The 20356-nt window shown below is 38.3% G+C and overlaps 1 protein-coding gene across 2 annotated transcripts in view; it reads left to right on the top strand.

Moving 5' to 3' along the window:
• LOC130173869 (gamma-aminobutyric acid receptor subunit alpha-2) overlaps nt 1-19922 on the top strand; it is a 32953-nt gene extending 13031 nt beyond the window's left edge. For both annotated transcript variants that reach the window (XM_056383401.1, XM_056383400.1), the window contains exons 5-10: nt 231-451; nt 1350-1432; nt 2344-2487; nt 13117-13269; nt 13983-14185; nt 15820-19922. In XM_056383401.1, the coding sequence (XP_056239376.1) occupies nt 231-451; nt 1350-1432; nt 2344-2487; nt 13117-13269; nt 13983-14185; nt 15820-16128 (1113 nt within the window). In that variant the 3' untranslated portion in view covers nt 16129-19922. The remainder of the gene's footprint in view (nt 1-230; nt 452-1349; nt 1433-2343; nt 2488-13116; nt 13270-13982; nt 14186-15819) is intronic.
• Nucleotides 19923-20356: the final 434 nt, after the last annotated feature.

Genomic DNA, 20356 nt, shown 5'->3' with positions numbered 1-20356 from the left:
CCCAGGCTTTAAAGTGGCAGGTGAAGTCAGTCATGAAGAACTGCTGCTTGTAGGCTCCCATACAACACGGTGGTGGAGAGTGCCGTCTCTTTATTTTCCTTTTTTTTTGAGAAGGAGTGGGATTCATTTTCATACATGTGAAAGCTGAAACACGGAAATAGATTTCTAAGTAATGGAAGCAAAAAGTGTTAAGCTGTAGAGTTTAATACATTTATCTCCTCTGCCCGTAGGAGTACACCATAGACGTTTTTTTCCGGCAAAGCTGGAAGGATGAGAGGTTGAAATTTCATGGGCCGATGAATATTTTGCCCCTCAACAACCTGATGGCGAGTAAGATCTGGACTCCAGACACCTTCTTCCACAATGGGAAAAAGTCTGTGGCTCATAACATGACCATGCCTAATAAACTGCTGAGGATCAAAGATGACGGAACGCTGCTGTACACAATGAGGTAATTCAAGCAGAAGCGTGTCCTGAGAAAAGTTGTAGTAACAGTAAAGTTGTATTTATGTTTTAGACATTTTGGGAAATACACTTATTCACTTTGATTGATGTCTGTGCGCTAAATATGAAGCTACAGCCAGCAGATCGCCCAACACATTAAACCCCATAAAATCACATTGTGCTTTCACTCTTTCTTTTAGTGTGTTAATTAATGAGCTTAATTATGTTTAGACAGAACCAGGCTTGCCCTTTCCCCCTGGTTCCTGTCTTTGTGCTTAGCTAAGCTAAGCTAGCTGGCTGCTGGCTGTGAGTGTACAGACATTTTCATGGTATCAGCTAACAATAAACCAAATAAGCATATTTCCCAAATGTCAGACTATTCCTTTAAAAACTGACTTGGATGGAAAACCTGCTAAAGTATGTGACAACCTCACAGAAACACATCCAGACAGAAAATCCTGTTTGTTTGTTCAAATGCATTTTTCTGTTTTTCTTAAATATTTTTTTTATTTTGCAACGAAGCATCTTTCTGTCAACGTGCATTTCAAGAAAGTCAATTTGACAGATAAAATATTGAAAGATATTTTTGCAGTGGTTGAATAATGCTTTAAATCATACAAACAATGCAGGTTCTTATCACATAGCTGACCTGCAATCTCACCACAGTCACACACTAGTCTTGATTTGTGCTGGTCTCTGCAGTACCTTGTTTACTTTGCTCTGCTGATTACAGTTAAGATGAATTGTTTTTGTCTCAAGGCATTACAGATGGGAAGCATCTTGAATAGTGCATGAGGCTTGTGAGTTTTTTTTTGTTTTATTTTTTTTGAGACCGTGCCTAATCTGTGCTGTTTACTTTTCATGCATTTGCAAAGTCTCCTTAATTTTCTGTGAATTGGATGCAGGTTAACTGTGCATGCAGAGTGCCCAATGCATCTGGAGGATTTCCCCATGGACTTTCATTCCTGTCCACTAAAATTTGGCAGCTGTGAGTAACTCTGATGATGATAGCGCCTGAGGGAACTTTAAGTAAAATGCTATTTTCTAATTTTTTTTTCTCCTCACTGGTTCTTTGGCAAGAGAGCAGCCGAAGAACCGAGTGAAGCTGGAATGCATGGCTCAGTTTTCTGGCAGTGGCCCTACAAGTTTTAACAAAATATGCGTCAGGAATTAAACAGATCGAGAATGACTGACAGATAAAAGACTGAGTGGAAATGTCACTGGGAACTAACTAACTAACTAACTAACTAATTCATCCAAATATTTTTATTTTGTGAATATAAATGTGTTTTGATCACAACCCTATTGCCATGGCTTCTTTACATTTGGATGAAGATTTTTTGCTTTAAGCTGCTTTTAAAAACAAGGTATTATTAAATATCAGCATCAGTACATGGTGGGTCATGTCTGAAATGCCTTGACTTCTCACATTCATTAAATGTCCCATTTAATTTTAATGCATTTATGTGGTGACCTATAGTATTTACATTAATCTCATTTATTACCCTGTTGCAACAATAAAATTTCATGATTGGCAGCATATTTCCATAACTGAATATATTGCAGGAAGAAAATCAGTTTTTCTGTCTCATCAGACGCTCTTAGGTTAGCAGACAAGCTTTCAAAATTCATATTCAGTGTATACTGTGACTGATTGAAAAGGCCAAATGTCACTATGCATTGATTGCTTGTTGGCGTTTCACATCTTCAACCACTGAGAGATTTTTTTTTCTCTCTCTCTCTCTACACTATCCTTTTTTTCTAGAAACACAGTATCAAACACAATGTAGTGGGGGCTTTTCATTTGGGTCACTGAAATAATTTCTCGAAAAATCATCAATAGCTGCAGCTGCCCCAGATTTATCCCGTATGGGTTTATCCTCTTCTCTCTTTTTTTAGATGCCTACACAATCTCAGAAGTGACTTATGCTTGGACTCGAAATGCCTCCGACTCTGTGGTAGTGGAAGGAGAAAGCTCCCGCCTGAACCAGTACGACCTGCTCGGACAAACAGTCGGACAAGAAACTATCAAGTCAAGTACAGGTAAGCTTTTGTGGAGATCTACTAGAACTGAATCCACCTCATGACTTCTCCACCTCCAACTGATTTCCGTCCTCTCCAGTAAATTTATCCTCTTCTTAAAAGTGGAAGGAAAAAGCTGAATTTTCAAATACTAGAAATTACAAAGCTATGACTAAAATAATCTGGGTTTTGTTAGATTGCGGTTGGCGGACAGCAAAAACTGGTTATTTAATAGCTGTTTCTTATACATTCTTTAGTGACAAACCTGTGCAAACTCACCACTATAAAACTGGTTAATTTTGAGGGATGAGGATCTGAAATATCTCTATTATCTCAGTTCCAAACAGTTTCAGTGTGAAAATCAAACTTTGAAGATTTTGTATTTGTTTGGGTGGATGTTGAACTTGCCCACCTCCTACATGTTGCAGGAGGCGGGCGTAGCTTACTGTGAAACACTTGCTAAGTTTTGTCTTTTTGTTACTCACTGTATTTGGCTTGGAAAATGCAGAGAAACGTTGGTTCTGGATTCCTCTGCATGACAAAGATTCAACAAAACAGGGATTTGGCATTCATGCATCTTGAATTCCCCGCTTTGTTCTGTATTTTAATCTGCAATTAGCATGGCCTGGAGACCCAAATGCAGCATGACAGGTGAGCTGCTGCTGCGTTCAAATGCAGTGCACTTTCTTTGGCTGGGTTTTAAACGGATGTCAATAAAAACAGATGAGAGATGCTGATGCAGAACTAAACATACGGCAGCACATCTGTCTGTTGTCGCTGAGACAGTAACAGGAGAGCTCCAGGAGAAAGGAGCGGCTACTGTGTTCTCCTGTGATTTAAGTGTCTTCTGTTGGTGCCCAAAGACACAGGAATGTCTCACAAAATTGCAGTGACGCATGAAATGACAAAGAAAATCTATGTTTTCAGCCCACAAAGTGAATGACTCGGTGTGCATTGAAAATGGGGCATTTCACTCAAATGGACCTACAGCAGACATTAGCAAGAGAATCCAACAGTGACAAGCTCATTAGTGGGCAGGATAATTAACTTTGGTTATGTCTAGAGTTTAAAAACACGGATTTGAAGCAAAAGGCAAGAGATAAAAAGTTTTAAAACATATATGGAAAATGAGCTTTAAAAAATGTTTGAAGGCTGATTTTTTAAATTATAGTGTTTCACTAAACTGAACAGATACTAGCTGTCTCAATTCAGGGGCCGCATCCTTTGGAGATGGCATTTGAAAACTTTTGCATCACAGCAGCAGGACAAGGCTGTCCCATTTCGTGGCCCAACCTATCCCAAGATTCATTGCGTGCCAGTAATGAAAATAATCAGGCAGCAAACAAATGACAGTGATGGTTACACTTGCAGTACGCAGTTGAATTGCTACCGGTACAACTGTTAACAAGAGCCTTAAAACCTTGTTTTTGTAAAATAAAATAAAATAAATAAATAAATAATGTGTTGTCAAGGTTGCCAGGCTACAGGACAACGGCAGGACGGCAGGGTGGCCACAGCTGCTGACACAAAGTGGAAATTCTCCGTAGCCCAGACCATCTCATTTCGGTTCGGCCTTCACCTGTCTTTGACAGCTACAAAGGCCATGTAGACCGCTTCCCCCGAAGATGTGTCCCCTTACTTGGGACACAGATACTGTCCAATCATAACTTAGCAACGGTAACTAGGCACAGCTGGTGTTCAGGCGTTGGATTTTTCCACATGTTGAAGTGCTGTGCAGGGGGGACTAGTAGCAGAATAAAGCAATGGATTAAACAGCATTTTTATCTGCTCTAACGTAACCTGCAACTTATTTATCAAGGCATAATTTTTTTCTCATAATGCAGAGAGTCACAAGAGTGGGTTTATTCCACTGTCTGAACCCTCTCTGTTCATGGCACGTGTTTGTGATGTCTAGCAACATCTGGCAACATCTAGCAACTGTTCAAACAAGTTTAACTACATCCCATTTAAAACATTTGGCAACAGTGGTTTGTCCTCTTGCTAAAAATCTTTTCTCTTTTTACATTAAAAGTGAAACACCATAAACAAACACTAAAGTGTAACTCTAACCTCTGTTTTGCTTGTCCATATATTTACGTGAGCTGAACCACTAAAGGTTGAAATGAGCTATTTATAAGTTTTGCTGTGACTACATAGCCAGCGTTAGCATAAGCAGATATTTACGCTACTTACTGGTCTAGAAGAAGTTGAGCATCAGACTTCATTCCTTTACTTGACAAGAGCTTTCGCCGCAGGTAGAAAGCAATGCTAATGTTAACTCTTGTCTCTATCACGTCTTTTCTTCTACTGACGTTAGCACGCTAACCAGCTTGTCACTTTCCGATAGCGAGTGACGGTAGCCTCCAATCTGCCCTAAAGACGTAGCGCTGCTCAGAAGGTGTATTATAACCTTGTGTCTTGTAAACGCAACGATTGCTGAAGCTCTTGTTAAGTGACAGTGACCACCACCCACGAAACCACATTCAGCTGCAGAGAAGAATTACAAATAGCCCCTTTAATGTAGCCATCAAGGGCACACGTGACCTTTTGACAGGATTTGTAGTTTTATTATAAATCAGGCGGAGATGGTGTTTTCAGGCAACTCTAATGTTAATGTTAAGCTAATGTTAGCTTAATTATGTAGCTAGCTAAAGCTGATATGCTAGCAGTAGTTGTCAAACTCCATAGTCACCAGCTAGTAGTGATAAGCCTGCTTTGTATACTTATGATTGAAATCAAGGAACCATTGTGTGAAAAATAACCAAGAATTTAAAAAGCTAACTCTGTCACTGTTATCATTGTAAACGTCACATGTGCAATAACAGAAAGCTTGACAGGCAAGTAAGTAGGAATGTGCTCTATCCAAGACAGTCAGCTGTCAAGTTATATTTATTTATAAAACGCTTTTAACGAGCACATTGTTCACAAAGTGAATAGAGAAAACAAAGAACACAAATACATACAAAAATAGGCAATAGGGTAAAAGAAAGAGATAGTGACGTCTAAAAATAGAAGCAACACATTTCATGCCAACACACAAACACAGATGCCAAGAATCGGGGCCAGATTTTGAGTGTGCATATACAACATGAGACTATATGTGTTTATGTGTGTGTGAGAATGACACCACCACTGTCCAGGAAGTAGGCAGTGCAGAGAAGAAATGTTAAAAACAAGATCAAAAACTGGTTCTAAGTCCTGGTAAATAACTCTGCTTTGAGTCTGGATTTTAATACTGAGACACTGTGAGGCCAGCAGGCTTCTTGTAGAGAGATGAGAGATGGTAGGCAGCTGTTTTCTTTCTCATGCTGGGAGTGACAAGGAATCTGACACACAATGACTGGAGATTATATGATGCCAGTAATCAAATCAATGATGAAGCCCATGTAATGTGTTGTAAGTCAGAAATAAGACTTTGTAATCAGTTTATAAATGTACAGGGAACCATTGGAAAGAAAATAAAACCAGACTGGAGAGCGATGTGTTCTTGTCTTCTGGTTTTCTGAGTATTGTATAAATGTAGAAGAGGAAATGGTTATGCTCAGGGATAATTATTGAAGCGACTGGAGAAAAAGTCTGGATGTGTTAACATTTGAAAGGATCCTTTCAGCTGACTCTACAGCAGTTGAAATAAGTTAAATATGTGAGATCTTTCCTGCTCAGGAAAAGGAATTTATCATCTACCTTGTGTTGTTCATGGTTCATTTTTAAAGTAATTCTGTCGGCAACTATCACGTCACATAGCAAATTAAAATGGAAACACAAATTGTCTGTGCAATATGGTTCTCCTCTCATAAAGGCTCCCTGCTGTGGCAGGTGTGCCACAGTGTAACAGAATGAAATATGTAGCACAGTGATAAATAACATGCAGGGACCATTGCAAATAATCCCCCAGTGGTTATTAACTTAGAAATAAACGCCCTCCAGGGTGCGTAAAAACAGAGGAGAACTGAAGCAGGTGGAGGCTGGGTGGGGTGGAGCAGCAGTAACAGAAACAAGCACACCTCAGTGCAGAGTGAATGTGAACCAACAAGGTGGTCTTGAAGTGGGCCCCCAGATCAGTGCAGTGAGATGTGATGGCTGTGGATATGGTTGGGTAACTGTTACAGCAGAGGGGTGTTGTGCTATAAGTGGTTAACGTAACACTAAAACAAGCTGTTTTGTCATTATTATATATGTCAATAATAATGTGAATGTAAGAAGTAAGAATAACTCTGAACCCCCTGAGGACCTCAAAATACACCTGACAGATGAGGCAAATTTCAACAGACACACAGTTTTATCCAGTGCATGTTGCCATGGTAACAATGCATGTTGCCATGGGGACACAAGCATAAACTAATCATAAAGTACTTATATAGCACTTTCAAAACAGAAATCACAAAGGGCTTAACAAGCAAGCTTTAAAAAGACACATGAGAGATACAGGGGCTTCAGAAGGGATTCAAAGCAGCAGTTTCCAACCTGGGGTTTGGGACCCTTTAAAGATATTGGAAAGAAAAAAATTGCTCTGATGCTCAAATCTGTTTCTTTTTTTCCTTCTTATTTAATCTTTTCTTTTTCTTGTGAAATTGTTCAGATCTCCAACAGTTAATCAAATCAAACAGTCTGAGAACCTTGGAGGAGAAAGTCTCGTCAGCCGTGTTTAGACTCAGACATGCCACTAACCCTAACCCTATCAACCTGTGACGAAGGGTCGCTGCCTCATTTAGGGCACACAAGCCAAAAACTTTTTTTAAATTTTGTTTTTTATTTAGAAATACTAGTTTTCTATTTTAATCTGCTTTGGTACTCATAGAGATAATGGCCATAAAACTCAGGTTATATCTAGCATCTATAGTGTAACAGAGACCATTTCATGTGGCCTTGGTCTGGCTTGTAGCAAGGAACAAGTAGAAATAATAATAAGATAATAATATGAAATCATTTCTATCACCAATTGGTTGCCATATTAAGGGTGCCTGGTTAACCATACTCCCAAAAAACCAAAAACATTAATGGTAAAAATACTTGCTGCAACATTTCACACAGCCTGGGACAATGCCATCATTTGTTGTTTAAGTCAAGTAAAAAAAGTGTTGTAGTACATGAGAAATCTGAAAGCATGTACGATTCTCTGTGTCACTGAGTGACAGCACTGATCTAATTTTAGTAATACTACTTCGCTGTGGAAAATGTGATGGAGGAAGCTTTTTGAAATACAGCTCTTGCAGGATGATGATAGCAGTGATCACAATAATGGGGAGAAATGTGTAGGTGTGCTATAATTACTAGTCTGCTTTTTTTTTTTAAATTTACAGTCCATTTTGGCTAAATGCTATATGCATAACATTACTGAAACCATCTTTCAAATCTATATTGTATATTTTTGATGAATGTGTTTTCTTTTCTTCCAGGCAGTTTTGTTAGTTTGTGCTGGTATGAAAATCAGCTTGCAGGAACTTGGAACTTGCTGTTGTCCACTGGTTTGGACCTTCGAGAGGAGAGAAAATCAGATCAGGGTGGATATGTGAATTATGAGTATGGTTTACAAAAAATGTAAAGAATGAGTTACATGTGATGATGGTGAAAGAGTTTGAGAAGTTTGTTCTTGGTGGAGGATATTGACCCCAGGGTCATCACCTCCAGACTTTAACTGTAAAGGCGAGGGAGGAGTGGGTGGTTTGCAGAGCATCACTATGGAGATAGATGTCTTCTTTATGTGCACCAGCATGTACAGTGAGTCCTGTTTTCTCACAAGCTGATCCAGTTTTCATTCCTGGAACTTTTTATGCTGATGTTTCTGGGTATTTCAGGATAGTGTGGGTAAAAGAATCGAAAAAGTTTTAAATCTTCTATCACAATCAAAGACCACATTTATTGAAATGATGTGTGTTATTCCTGTAGCATTAATGGCATCTTCATGCAGACTTATCTAAAATCATCTATGAATTCAAATGTGGGTAATGTAAACAGGTTTCAATTATAACTACAATTTTGTGTTACAGTTTGAAATTGCATCCAGAAAAAAATGTATCTCCCATAGAAAACAGACTCGATAACGGTGTCCCTGAGCCAAGTGCTCCACCACTACTCCCTTTAGGTATCAATTACCAGTATACAGTATTTCCCCAGTGACTGCATTCCACTATCAAGGGAATCCCTGCTTCAATTTCATTGAGTAAGAATATCCTTTCATGCACTAAATGCTCCTATCTAGGTTAAGTGCCGCGTGATGCTTCAGTAGAAGGCAGCATGCCTGCCAGTGACTGCTTCTCTTGTTTAACTAGTCACTCCACATTATCTGATTGGCTGACTTTAGATTAATCATTCATTACTAGTGTGTCAGTGTTTGGTGTAGCGTACTTGCAAACTAGGTCATTTGGCACGAATGAATGTGCTCTCAGGCTTCACAGGGATGGACATCTTGCATAAGTCTGTGAACATACCAACACACTGTTACAAAAAACTCCACTATTCAGCCATACATTTATTTGTCACACAGTTGTGTTCGACGTGTTACTTTGAAGCACTTACAAGTAGCAGGTGCTGTGATTCTCACTTGTTTTTATTTGCAACTAAAAACATTTTGTTGTGTAACGGCATCACTCATACAAAACCAATGACTGAACAGAACTGGATGCAGTTATGTTTTACTTCATACAGTTCGATTTGTATTTGTTTGTATTTCAGTATATATGTATATTAATATACTGAGTATTCAGGTAAAGTCTGTCTTTAAAACCTGCAATAACTGCTTATTTTGGCTGTGTGGGAACAAGTAAACAACACATACTGTGTTAGCATCAGCAATTATAGAATAACATTAACATTCATTTGAAGTCATATTCCTGGCTAACTGGTGAATGTAAATACAGTTTTCACTCTCTTTTCAGTTTTATTTTTGCTCTCCACCAACTTCAGAGGAAAATATTCGGCTGTTTAGCTGCTAAATGTTCCACTAAGTTGGTTTGTTAAGTTTGTTGCTGAGCAAGTAGCGTACAGTAGGTTTTTCAGTGGAAACAGCTGCCTGCTGCAGCACAACCTGACGACAGCACTGGGAGTGAACCAAAACGATAAAGTTGTGGGCAGAAGACTAAAACAATAAGCTGAAAGATGCTAAAACAAGCAGTCATGTGATCCACTGTTAATATAAAATATTGATTATAGCCACTTTAAGAAATAGTTTTTTGGGAGGTTGGAATGTCCCATTAAGTCCTACCTTACCAATAAAGCCTTCACCAACCAGTAGTCTTGATATTAACATTGAATCACATGTTGCAACACAAGTGCCATCTAAAAGAGTTCACTCAGTGCTGAAATCACATCATCAATGATCTTTGATTAGATAATTCTCTGTGTCTTGTACAAAATGTATAAGAGGCAAATTGTTGGGAGATGGCTTGTTTTGATGTTTTTCTGCCCTCTATAGATCAAAAATTAAGCTATTCAGCTTTAAATGATGATCTTTGAGAGAGGGGCGCCACAGACTTTGCAGATCAAAGTGATACATCTGTGATGGGAGCACTATTCAGCCAGTTGTATAATGTCTTCTGTCGTCTCTGGAGGGAGCGCTCTAAAATCTGTTTTATTGTTAAGCAGTGGTGTGAGATAGAATTAGTCTTCACAGCAAATGCCTTGTTTACATTCAAATGACCATAAACACATGTTTATTATTGTAACCATAACAACAAACATCCTCTAACCCAGGAGTTCCCAACCGTTTCCACCATGGCCCACTTAAAAATTTCAAAAATGTTGGTGGCCCAAATCCAACCCCATAACAATACGGAGGCCAAATAATGTGTTCCTGGAGCAATTCTTAATGATAACGATGGAACATTCAGGACTGAAGTGAAAGCAGGGGAAACACGTAGGAAGCTCCACAGTCTCCACACTGGCTTGTCACAGTGACAGGCCTTAATACAAGAAGAAAGTAAAACAATGATAGGAGTTTTTGAACATTTTTAATGTTTTTAGAGATCAATTCATTTAGAATATTATAGTCTTTGTCACATTATGAAAGGGTTAGTTTTTTAACAGTTTATTTGTGACATATCTCTGCCATCGTACAATATGCTACGGGTTGTATAAGAGAGGAGCGACAAACAACCTCTATGGATGTTTAGGTTGGAGTACTCGTGTTTTTGTAGCTTGACCTAGATTGGGTACTACAAGTCAGGATATCTTCTCTTCTGCTGCACCAAGTGCAACCATTATTCTTTAAATTTGACTTTTCTTTAAATAAGCTCCCCAACTTTATGGAAGTGCAATGCTGTAGTTCCCCTTTAATGTAGTCTTTCGAACAGTGGCTGTATTTATAAGTAAACTCTTACCATTTAGTTTGTTTTCCTTCTACACTATGCTACAGATATTACAGCAGGTAATCTACATTTAAAGAAGCCTCTCAAAACATAAAACTGGATCAAGTGTAGCAGCAATTATTACAGCTATCTGTGTATTATAAATTCCCATGAAGTCTCCATTTGAAAAGCTTGTTGTCTGTGCCCTCTGTCGGACAGTTGACACCACACGTGTCCTGAACGAGTAAGGGATTCCTGTGGTGTTAGCAGGGAACCTTGTTTCCTACATCTGTAGGATACATGATGCGATTACCATCTTCATGTTATAATTACTGTATTCCCTCTCTGTGAAGCGATCACAGGCTTCTGTAGAGAAAATTCAGCCACATCCAGTGGATTCTTTGCTTGTACATCCTCCTCCCCCATCCACAACACAGGCAACGGGGCTGGCATGCAAATTAAATTACAGAAGATATAGAGCTCCAAAGGGTGCTGAGAGTGCACTCAATTCCTCTAAATTCCAGTGCCTGAGTTAGTGCATGTGTGTGTTTGTGTGTATGGTGACAGAGAGAAAATTAGTCCTCACATAAATGCTAGAAACGCAGGCAATACAACTACGCTGCTATAAAAAAAAAAAGAGGGAATAAAAAATCTTTTGGGATTAGTCCTTGGAATTGACACCCCCTCCCCCCCTTCCCACTGCTGAAAAGGACTTTCCTCTTGCCAAGTGGCAGTGTGTATCAAGGCCTTCATTTCAGAATCGCAGGAAATGAGCTATGTTTCTCTGTTCTGTTGCCATGGGTAACACATCTTTTTCTTCTCATGTCTAATCTTGGCTTCTCTTTGAGATATCTTCCATTTGGCCTGCCTGCTACTGCAGCATTGGCACTGTTTCACGGCCTTGTCAGCTATTAGGCTTTGGTCGATGGCTAGGAAATCATACTGCCTACTATTCCATGTACAGATGGATTATTATGACAAATATGTACTGTTAACAGCTGAGGTACGCCGTCTAATCTATGTCTAAGAATGATATGTCTTATTAAAGCTGCATTCTTGAAGCTTTTCATATAAAATATATATTACTACTGATGTAAATATGGGCACAAAGGGAGTTTGGGGTTGCACTTGCATATTTATTTAGCTATTATAGAGCAATCTTCTCTGGTCACTTCTTCCTGTGTAGCAGCTATCATAGACTTCACTTTACTTTTATCTATTTATTTCTGTTTTGTCATCAATATTTTGTAAATTATTTGAATCATGAATAACATGTTCATGACAAAACAAGCAATCCAGAGGAAAGCTACTTTTAGTATTTAGCCATTACATTGCCATATTTTAGTATGACAAAGTTTGAGGGGAGGGGAGTGTCTTTTACTGTGACAATGACAATTTAGCTGTAAATTCTAACAAATCGGTATAGTTCAGGCTAATTTCATAACAAGGTGTTAAATAAATTGCCAAAATTACATTGATTTTATGAGAACTAGACCAAGGATACTATGCTTACTGCTCTTGTAGAAAAACATTATTCATGGAGCAGTAAATATGTGTATCTGTAGTAGAGCTGGGAAAGAAACAGGGGTAACATATTGACGTACTTGTAATTTACTGAAGTATCTTCATATCATGATGCTTTATACTTCTACTTCATTACAATTCAGAGGAAATGTTGCATTATTTACTCTACTACCATTTAATTTACAGCTATAATTACTAGTTACTTATCAATATTTTATCTTATAAAATTTGATACATTGTTATAGATTAAACTTCCCATTAAAAATATCTCCAATTCAACCAGCTACATCATTAAAATGGTGCTTACACATGCCTCAGTATTAATAAATTATATATACAATATATAGCAGTCAAGTTGACGTGACTTTTACTTTTGATACTTTTTGAAAAAAGTTTTATAAAGTCTTTTGTGCCCCCATATAAATCTGATTAAAAAAAAGCCTCAAGTGACATCACCTGAGTCAGGAGACAGTCAGTTTAGACTACGAGTTTGAAAAGGAAAAGAAATCTGAAAGGAAGGGTCTTACCAGACGTGTGTAGCCCGCTCGTCATATCTGCTTGAGGCTGGAGGCTACATTTGCCATTACTAGGATAATACACCAGAATCTCTGACCCAGCTGTGGGCAGTCGAGTTGCATTGTGGGTAATTAAAGCTCCAGGTTTTGACAAGGAATGAAAAAGATACCTCTGGTTCTGCTGCGTCAATTTTGATATAATGTTATACAGTTGGAGATAACTGTATATATATAGGTACATTCATAAAATGCAATACCAAATTATAATTGGTAGTAAAGGCAGCTGTGGTGGTGATGCTTTAAAGTGACCCTGATTCTTGTTTCCACAGGTGAATACACAGTGATGACGGCTCATTTCCACCTGAAGAGAAAGATTGGCTACTTTGTCATCCAGACGTACCTCCCCTGCATCATGACTGTCATTCTTTCCCAAGTGTCTTTCTGGCTGAATAGGGAATCGGTGCCAGCTAGGACTGTGTTTGGTAAGTATGACTTTTATCATCGATGACCACATTCTTCTTCTCTTTTATTATTTTATTATTTATTTGTTTGCTTATTTATTTATTTTTAGGCAAGAAACCTGTCTCTTATTGAAATGCTCAAATTCCCAATGGCACTAATGAAATTTAAGCCCGGTGTTATAAATGTGCGATCTGAACACACATGATGGGACATGGTATTCATCCCAGCCTCTGTCAGCATGGGGGATGAGAACAGCTAATAGTTGAAATTTGATGACAAATGTTGGGTGCAGGAGAAAACGGGATAAAGAAAAAAGAGCAGACATTTCTAGAGGCTTCAATGCTTTTTCAATCCAGTTGGACAAGCTACTGGTGGACTTGTTTGTAAGCCAAGTGGAACTAATAACAATGACCTATTAATGGTCAGCTCAAAGAAAAAAAAAAAACAGCTACAGAAGTCAAGAATAAACTGGGCTAACAAACTCAAACCTACCAACCAGCTATAGCATTACTGAAGGTCAGTGGTTATTGGGGTAGAATAGGCTAATAGTAACCTTACACTGTAAAGACACAAAGGATACGAATGACTAACACACTAAAATCAGTAAAGGTGATTCGTTGTTTTCATTTCATTTGTTATGTATATAATGTATCTGTATTACATAAAATAACCCTTTCTGTACGAACCTCATGATGACTATCGGATGAATGCTGCTTTCTTTTTGCATCTCCAGGTGTAACCACCGTTCTCACGATGACAACACTGAGTATAAGTGCAAGGAACTCCCTTCCCAAGGTTGCTTATGCCACTGCCATGGACTGGTTCATCGCTGTCTGTTACGCCTTTGTCTTCTCCGCTTTGATTGAGTTTGCCACTGTCAATTACTTCACAAAGCGCGGCTGGGCTTGGGATGGAAAGAGTGTCGTGAATGACAAGGTAATGAGGAGAAAAACATGTCTTTTTGATAGGCTTCATTTTCAAAGAGAATTCATTAGCATTGTACTGAAGAAGGCAATACTTGCACATTGTAGTTGGGAGGTTTAAAATCATTTGTTGGATGCTGAGGGAAGTAGTGATAATGGCTGCTTTAACCCTGCACAAGCCAAACTCAAATTTGTCCAACACTGCTTCTATAGTCTGCAACATGAGAACATGGGTCCATGTTTAAGATGTAATCCTGACACAGAAGAGAGTAAGTTTGAAAAAACAGGATCAATAATGAATTCTCCAGTATTAGCATTCCAGAGGAAAATTGTTTTAAACCTTTAAATGCCATCAATGCACTCTTCTCATTTAACTATGATCTGCCCCACGGCAAAGCACTTTACGCTCAAACTGCTGCAGGGGAGTGACTCAGTGTGTAACCGTGTACAACTGTGTTAATGTAGCTGTCAGACAAAACTTTATATAGACAGGAGACATAGATTCAGAATATTGACATAGTGTACCACCAACCTTAGTTAGTGGACGACCCGCTCGACGTCCTGAGCCACAGACGCCCCCTAATGTAGTATTATGTTTATCAGGTGCAAGCAGGGCAATATACCATACCAAAATGATTTCACATTTTCAATTAGATTAAACCCTGTCATGACATTTGATTAAAAAAAACTAAAACTAAATCAAATTTAAAATTAGAGTTTCAGAAAAAAACAAAGCAACAGTTTTACACAAAGTTTTAAAAAAAATCTTCTTCAGGTGTTTTGAATGTGTTACAAACTAGATTTCATGTAAGAGGTTCACAAACATTTGCAATATATAATGCAGACTAATAGCAGGACTTACAGAAGATGTTAATGAATGTCAATAATGTTCTTGCACAGGTTAAGATTGTAAGAATATAAAATACATTCATGTCATCTTAAGGTTTACCAGTTAGCTAACTGGAAAAAGTGATTATAAAAATGATGATGCACTGACTTTATTTTTCATCCTGTTGTTCATGGTGTTGCTCAGTCAGCAGACATGGCATCTAGACAGAGTTATATTATAGAGCAAAGAAAAAACTAAAGTAAAAAAAATCCATTCAACACTTTGTTAAAGAGATCATTCAACAACTCTTTAGGGAAATTTTCACTATTTTTACTATGAGGCTGGATATAATCTGCTGTACCTGACTGAACTCTGCAGTAAATCTGAGGGCGCTTGTCTAATCTTATAGAGTGTCTCCATTTCAAGAATAGTTTTACATTTAACCTGAACACACCAGTACGGTGTATAATGAAATGCTCTTACGAATACAACATCCTGTGACCAACTATATTTCCACCTCCTGCTTACTATATGTGTATGAGTATCAGTCTATCTATTGCAGCTGTAACCTTGTGAGATCCTTGAAACTGCTGGAAAGCTGAAAAAGTGTGGAAAGTTACAGAGCGACCTTAACAAGCTGTTGAAATATTTGGCCTTTGCTGTTCTTCATTCTGACACTGCAAAATGTGCACATCCATTTCCAGGACCTGCCCATTGCCACAGCAGCCCTTCATTTACATGTACTTTAAATTCATTGATAGATGGTGACAGGTGAGGTTGATTTTACGGTACACCTAATCCTTGTTGTCTTTCAACAGAAAAAAGAGAGGGCATCCGTCGTCAAGAAGAATAATGCCTACGCTGTAGCAGTGGCCAACTACGCGCCTAACATCACCAAGGACTCCAGCACACTTCCAACCATCGCCAAAGGTGGAGCTCCGGAGCCCAACAAGGCCAAAGCAGATGGCAAAGCCCAAGAAAGCAAGAAGACATTCAACAGCGTTAGCAAAATTGACAGGATGTCAAGGATTTTGTTTCCGGTTCTCTTTGGCACCTTCAATCTCGTCTACTGGGCCACCTACTTAAACAGAGAACCCGTTATAAAGGATATGGTCCCCTCTACTTAGAGACCACTTTTAATGGGTTCTGATCTGAGGACTAAGAGATGAACCAAATACCTCCAGCAACTGTGTACACATACCTTTGCAGAGTCAAGTCCTGGATTGCAGTGTGATCCTCTATCTCCGCCTGTTTTCTACACCGTCTGCAGCACTTTTGAGGAGCCTGGCTTTTGTAAATGTGTATGTATATTTATATTCATGGTTTTATGGTGACATATTGTGTGATTACTTCGATTAGAGTGCATATTTCCTTGAAAGTATGTTTCCAGTTACAGTATGTGGCCACTGTACATACAAATCAAATTAAACATTAACACATACATTTTATTTACGATTACTTCTAAACGTGTTGTTTTGCTGGTAATGCCCACTCTCTTGATATTACAGTATATATATATTTTTCTTTTGAGTGAAAGTGACTGCTTATATCATATTTCTTTCTGTCTCTGCCATCTAAGAGTGGCTTTTTTCTGTCCAAGCCAATGCAAAAACACACTTGTATAATATTGTTACAGTGTAAAAGTTGTTTTATTATCTGTGACTGCAGGTATGGGGCTGTAATCATACACTGACCTCCAGAATCAATGAAACACTCCAAGCCAAAGAGCTCTAAAAAAAAAAATAAAAAAAAAAAATTAGTGTGCTTGTGATACAGCTACTGCTGCCAGAGTCACTTTGCTGTGATATCATTTTGGATTACAGGAAAATATATTTGAAAAGAGATTAAAAGAGATAATTTAATACTATCAGAGATATCTGACTTAACAACAGAATGAAGTGTATGTGATAGTGTGCTGTGATACTCAATAGAAACACCATTAACTGAAATACCCAAAAATTTCACATGCTTGAAAATGCATATCAATTTTTGGCCACTAGGAGGCAGAGGGCCACCACACAACCCTGACAGAGTACTGCCTTACTAAATCTTTTGCTAACATTAGCAAACATTTATAGTATTTATCCATTATATATATATACACCCAATAGACACACGCTGTGTCTCGAATCGGATACTTCGGTCAGTACACTAACATGAAGTACAGTGTGTACACAAGATACTCATGGCGCAGTGCACAAACTTGGACGATGTAGTGTTGTCCTAAAACCAACACTGCTGTTCTGCGGTCACCGGAAATGACGATGTCAACATGTGGCCGCGATTGTCGCGTGCCTGCCAACTTCTTTGCGCACGTGACTCAAACTGAACGTTTACCTGTCCTGTGTGTGGCTCTGTGTCATGCCACATGAAAAGTAAGCCGCAATCGGCGCCGACGACGTATCCTCCCTCCTCAATGGTCGCCGTTTCCACAAGTTTGCGGTCCCTCCCCTTCCGCTATGTCGCCAAGATGGCGACTGTTGAGGGTGAGAAGGGTTTATGGTTTCACACTAAATTGTTTGCCTGTGTGAGTGCACCGTCCGAGTACGTTAGTGCACTGCCTGTTGACATTTTTGTCAATGTGAACGCACTTATGCACTCAAGATAACAAGTGTGAGTATGGAAGTATGCAAATTGAGACACCCAACAGAGAAACATTATCGTCCCTCTGAGGTTTTGCTGTTGTCACATCTCATGTAAGTCCAGTATTCACTCTCCTTTTAGCTCTGTGTCAGAGTCTGACATCGCTGAGCAACTGATATTTGACTTTCTTCACCACCTGCTTCATACGCTAATCTGTCTGCCACTTGTTTTCCAGTTTGTCAGAGCTAATTCATTCATTCAATGCCTGATTCAATTTGAGATTAGGTTGATGAGAGGGATGAACCATACAAACAGTAAATATACCATTTAAAAACCAACACAATGAGCTACAAGGGTCTAAAAAGCAACAGAGTTGGGGGAATAATTTTCTGTAGATATGTTGTTGTGGTTGACCCCTTTTACCTTAGCATATGTTTTAATGGGTGATAAAAGTGATCAGCAGTATTAGCAGTGAAAGGAACCTTTTGCTAATGGTGCAAAGAATTTATGAGATGACGAATGACATGAGAAGAAGAAATGCATGTTGCTTCACAAGCACACCGACAGGTATTATCATACAATTTATTTTTCAAATTATTTTTTATGTTTATATTTTATTTATTTATTTTATCAAGGTTCAAGTCCCAATAATATCATATAGTACACTTTAAATGTACACAAACTCGGCATCATTAACATCTTGTGAAAACTTGTCTAAACTCATTTAAAATATGTATATCACAGCTTTTTATTGGCTTACAAACAGTGTCAATAACTCTGGAGGACAGTGTGGATTTGTTGATGTTTAGTTGTGTGCTGTGGCAGTCTTAATCAGCATGTACACCATTACAATTTTTATTCATTATCCATAGTCAGTGTCCTGCTATTTCCGACACATTTTATGCTCCCACCAGCTATTTTGAAGTAATTACAGATATGAAGGGGGTAGGATTGTAAACACAAACCTGTTTTGTGCCAGTGTGAACTTCAGTAAATAATTTCACACTTCTCTTCCAGAAAAATCTTTTGTGTAACAGGCCTAAAGTGAAAGGATACAGTCAGGATTTTGGAGCAAATTAATATTTTCTATCGTGAAATGATCATAGATTTGTAGTTTCATCTCATATTCATATGCAGACTGATTGCTGCTAAAACTTTGGACTAACTCAAAAGCCATATACAGTCCTCATAAATAACAAAATGACAGGGACAACTGATGATTGTACTTCCTGAGCATGAGGTACAGTGGTAACAAAAATCATCAAAGCGCTCAGTTGAGTTTAGGGAAGATTGTGTAGTTGGTTAAATACAACTCAAACATAAGAGGCAAAGCAAAAAAGTATTGTATGAACCTATTTTGTAGAAGATGGGGTTGCTCTTTCACAATCTCTGCCATGTTCACTTTATATTGACAAGACAAATCATGATCAGCCCCATATCAGTAGCCATATAGAGGACTCTACTGTGTGACCTTTTTTTCATGAAGTGATATGATTTTGCTTCACATGAGTATTTCAACTTAATTTTAACTTAATTTGATTGGTGAATCAAACTTTGCATGACGTTGCAATCTAGGATTTTCATTTATTTTTTACAAATTATGTTGTTGGATTTACTTATTTTAAATTCAATTTTTTTCTCCAACATCCTGATAAACTCTTAAACATTCCAGATAAAATGATTGTTCACGAGGTGGATGCTTGATTCAGTGCACAGTTTCTAATAAAACACATATCGTTTCAATTCTTTATATCTAGTTTTTATGATGTCTTTGGATGTATAACACAAATATGGTTACCTTAAATTATTTTTAAGGAGTGGGACATTTTACAACTGAAATCTAAATTAATCTTTCTGACAGATAAAAAAGCACTGGCAGACGATTTGGTGTTTCTGTACCATATTTCTGGTGTATTGGTCAGGCTCTGTTGTGTCACTTTAAAGAAAATACCCAGGGAAGCTATTGAAACATGACTGTCTTTGAGCCTACAGTGTTGGGGAATGATTTGAAATGAAGTTTCTTTTTCTTTTACTTTCTTTTACTGTATCTTTTTTTTTTTTTTTTTTAATTCTGTCCATGACATTTGTTTGAGTTTAATTGGTATCTGCCACTTTTTGACAGTAATATATGAGCAAATTTTAAATATAACCAAGACAAAATGCCAGACAAAAAACATGGGAGCTGGCCTTACACTGAGAAGGATTTTGTCCCCTAATAAACTTATTGTTATGAGACCATAGCACCAGATAACCATTCAAGGTCATGAATTCTAGGGTCAAGGAGAAATGGCCAAAAATACATAAATAAATACATGAATAAACAGCATTTTTATAAATATTTTTAGGCTTTTTTCAGACTTTCTTTACATATACGTTTGATAGAAGGCAACTGAAGGCATGATATTATATCTTCAAGAACAGCTTTGGTTCCAAGAGCTGGATGTTTCAAGATATATAACTCACAATTTACAACAGCCCAGTCAGATCGTGAGACCATGAGTGAAGCAGGAGAGGATGCTCTCAACCAGTGCTCCTATGATGCCAGAGACTATCATTACAAGTGTGTTGGTAAAACCCACAGAAAAGCCCCGTGGCACTGAGCTGTAATGCAAAGCTCGCTGAAGTCTCATTTTCCAGCCTGATCTTTCCACCACTCAAGCTCTGCACAGACCCCAGTGTGAGGTCTCCTTTTCTCTGAGCGCTATCTCCTCAGTGCACAGCTGACCCTGCTCAGTGTACTGCTGCATGGATAGTTGAATGCCCAGGGAGGTC

This window comes from Seriola aureovittata, chromosome 8, assembly GCF_021018895.1.
Source record: "Seriola aureovittata isolate HTS-2021-v1 ecotype China chromosome 8, ASM2101889v1, whole genome shotgun sequence".
Classification (NCBI taxonomy): domain Eukaryota; kingdom Metazoa; phylum Chordata; class Actinopteri; order Carangiformes; family Carangidae; genus Seriola; species Seriola aureovittata.
The sequence above is the reverse complement of the archived record's forward strand: the minus strand, read 5'-3'. Positions and strand labels throughout refer to the sequence as shown.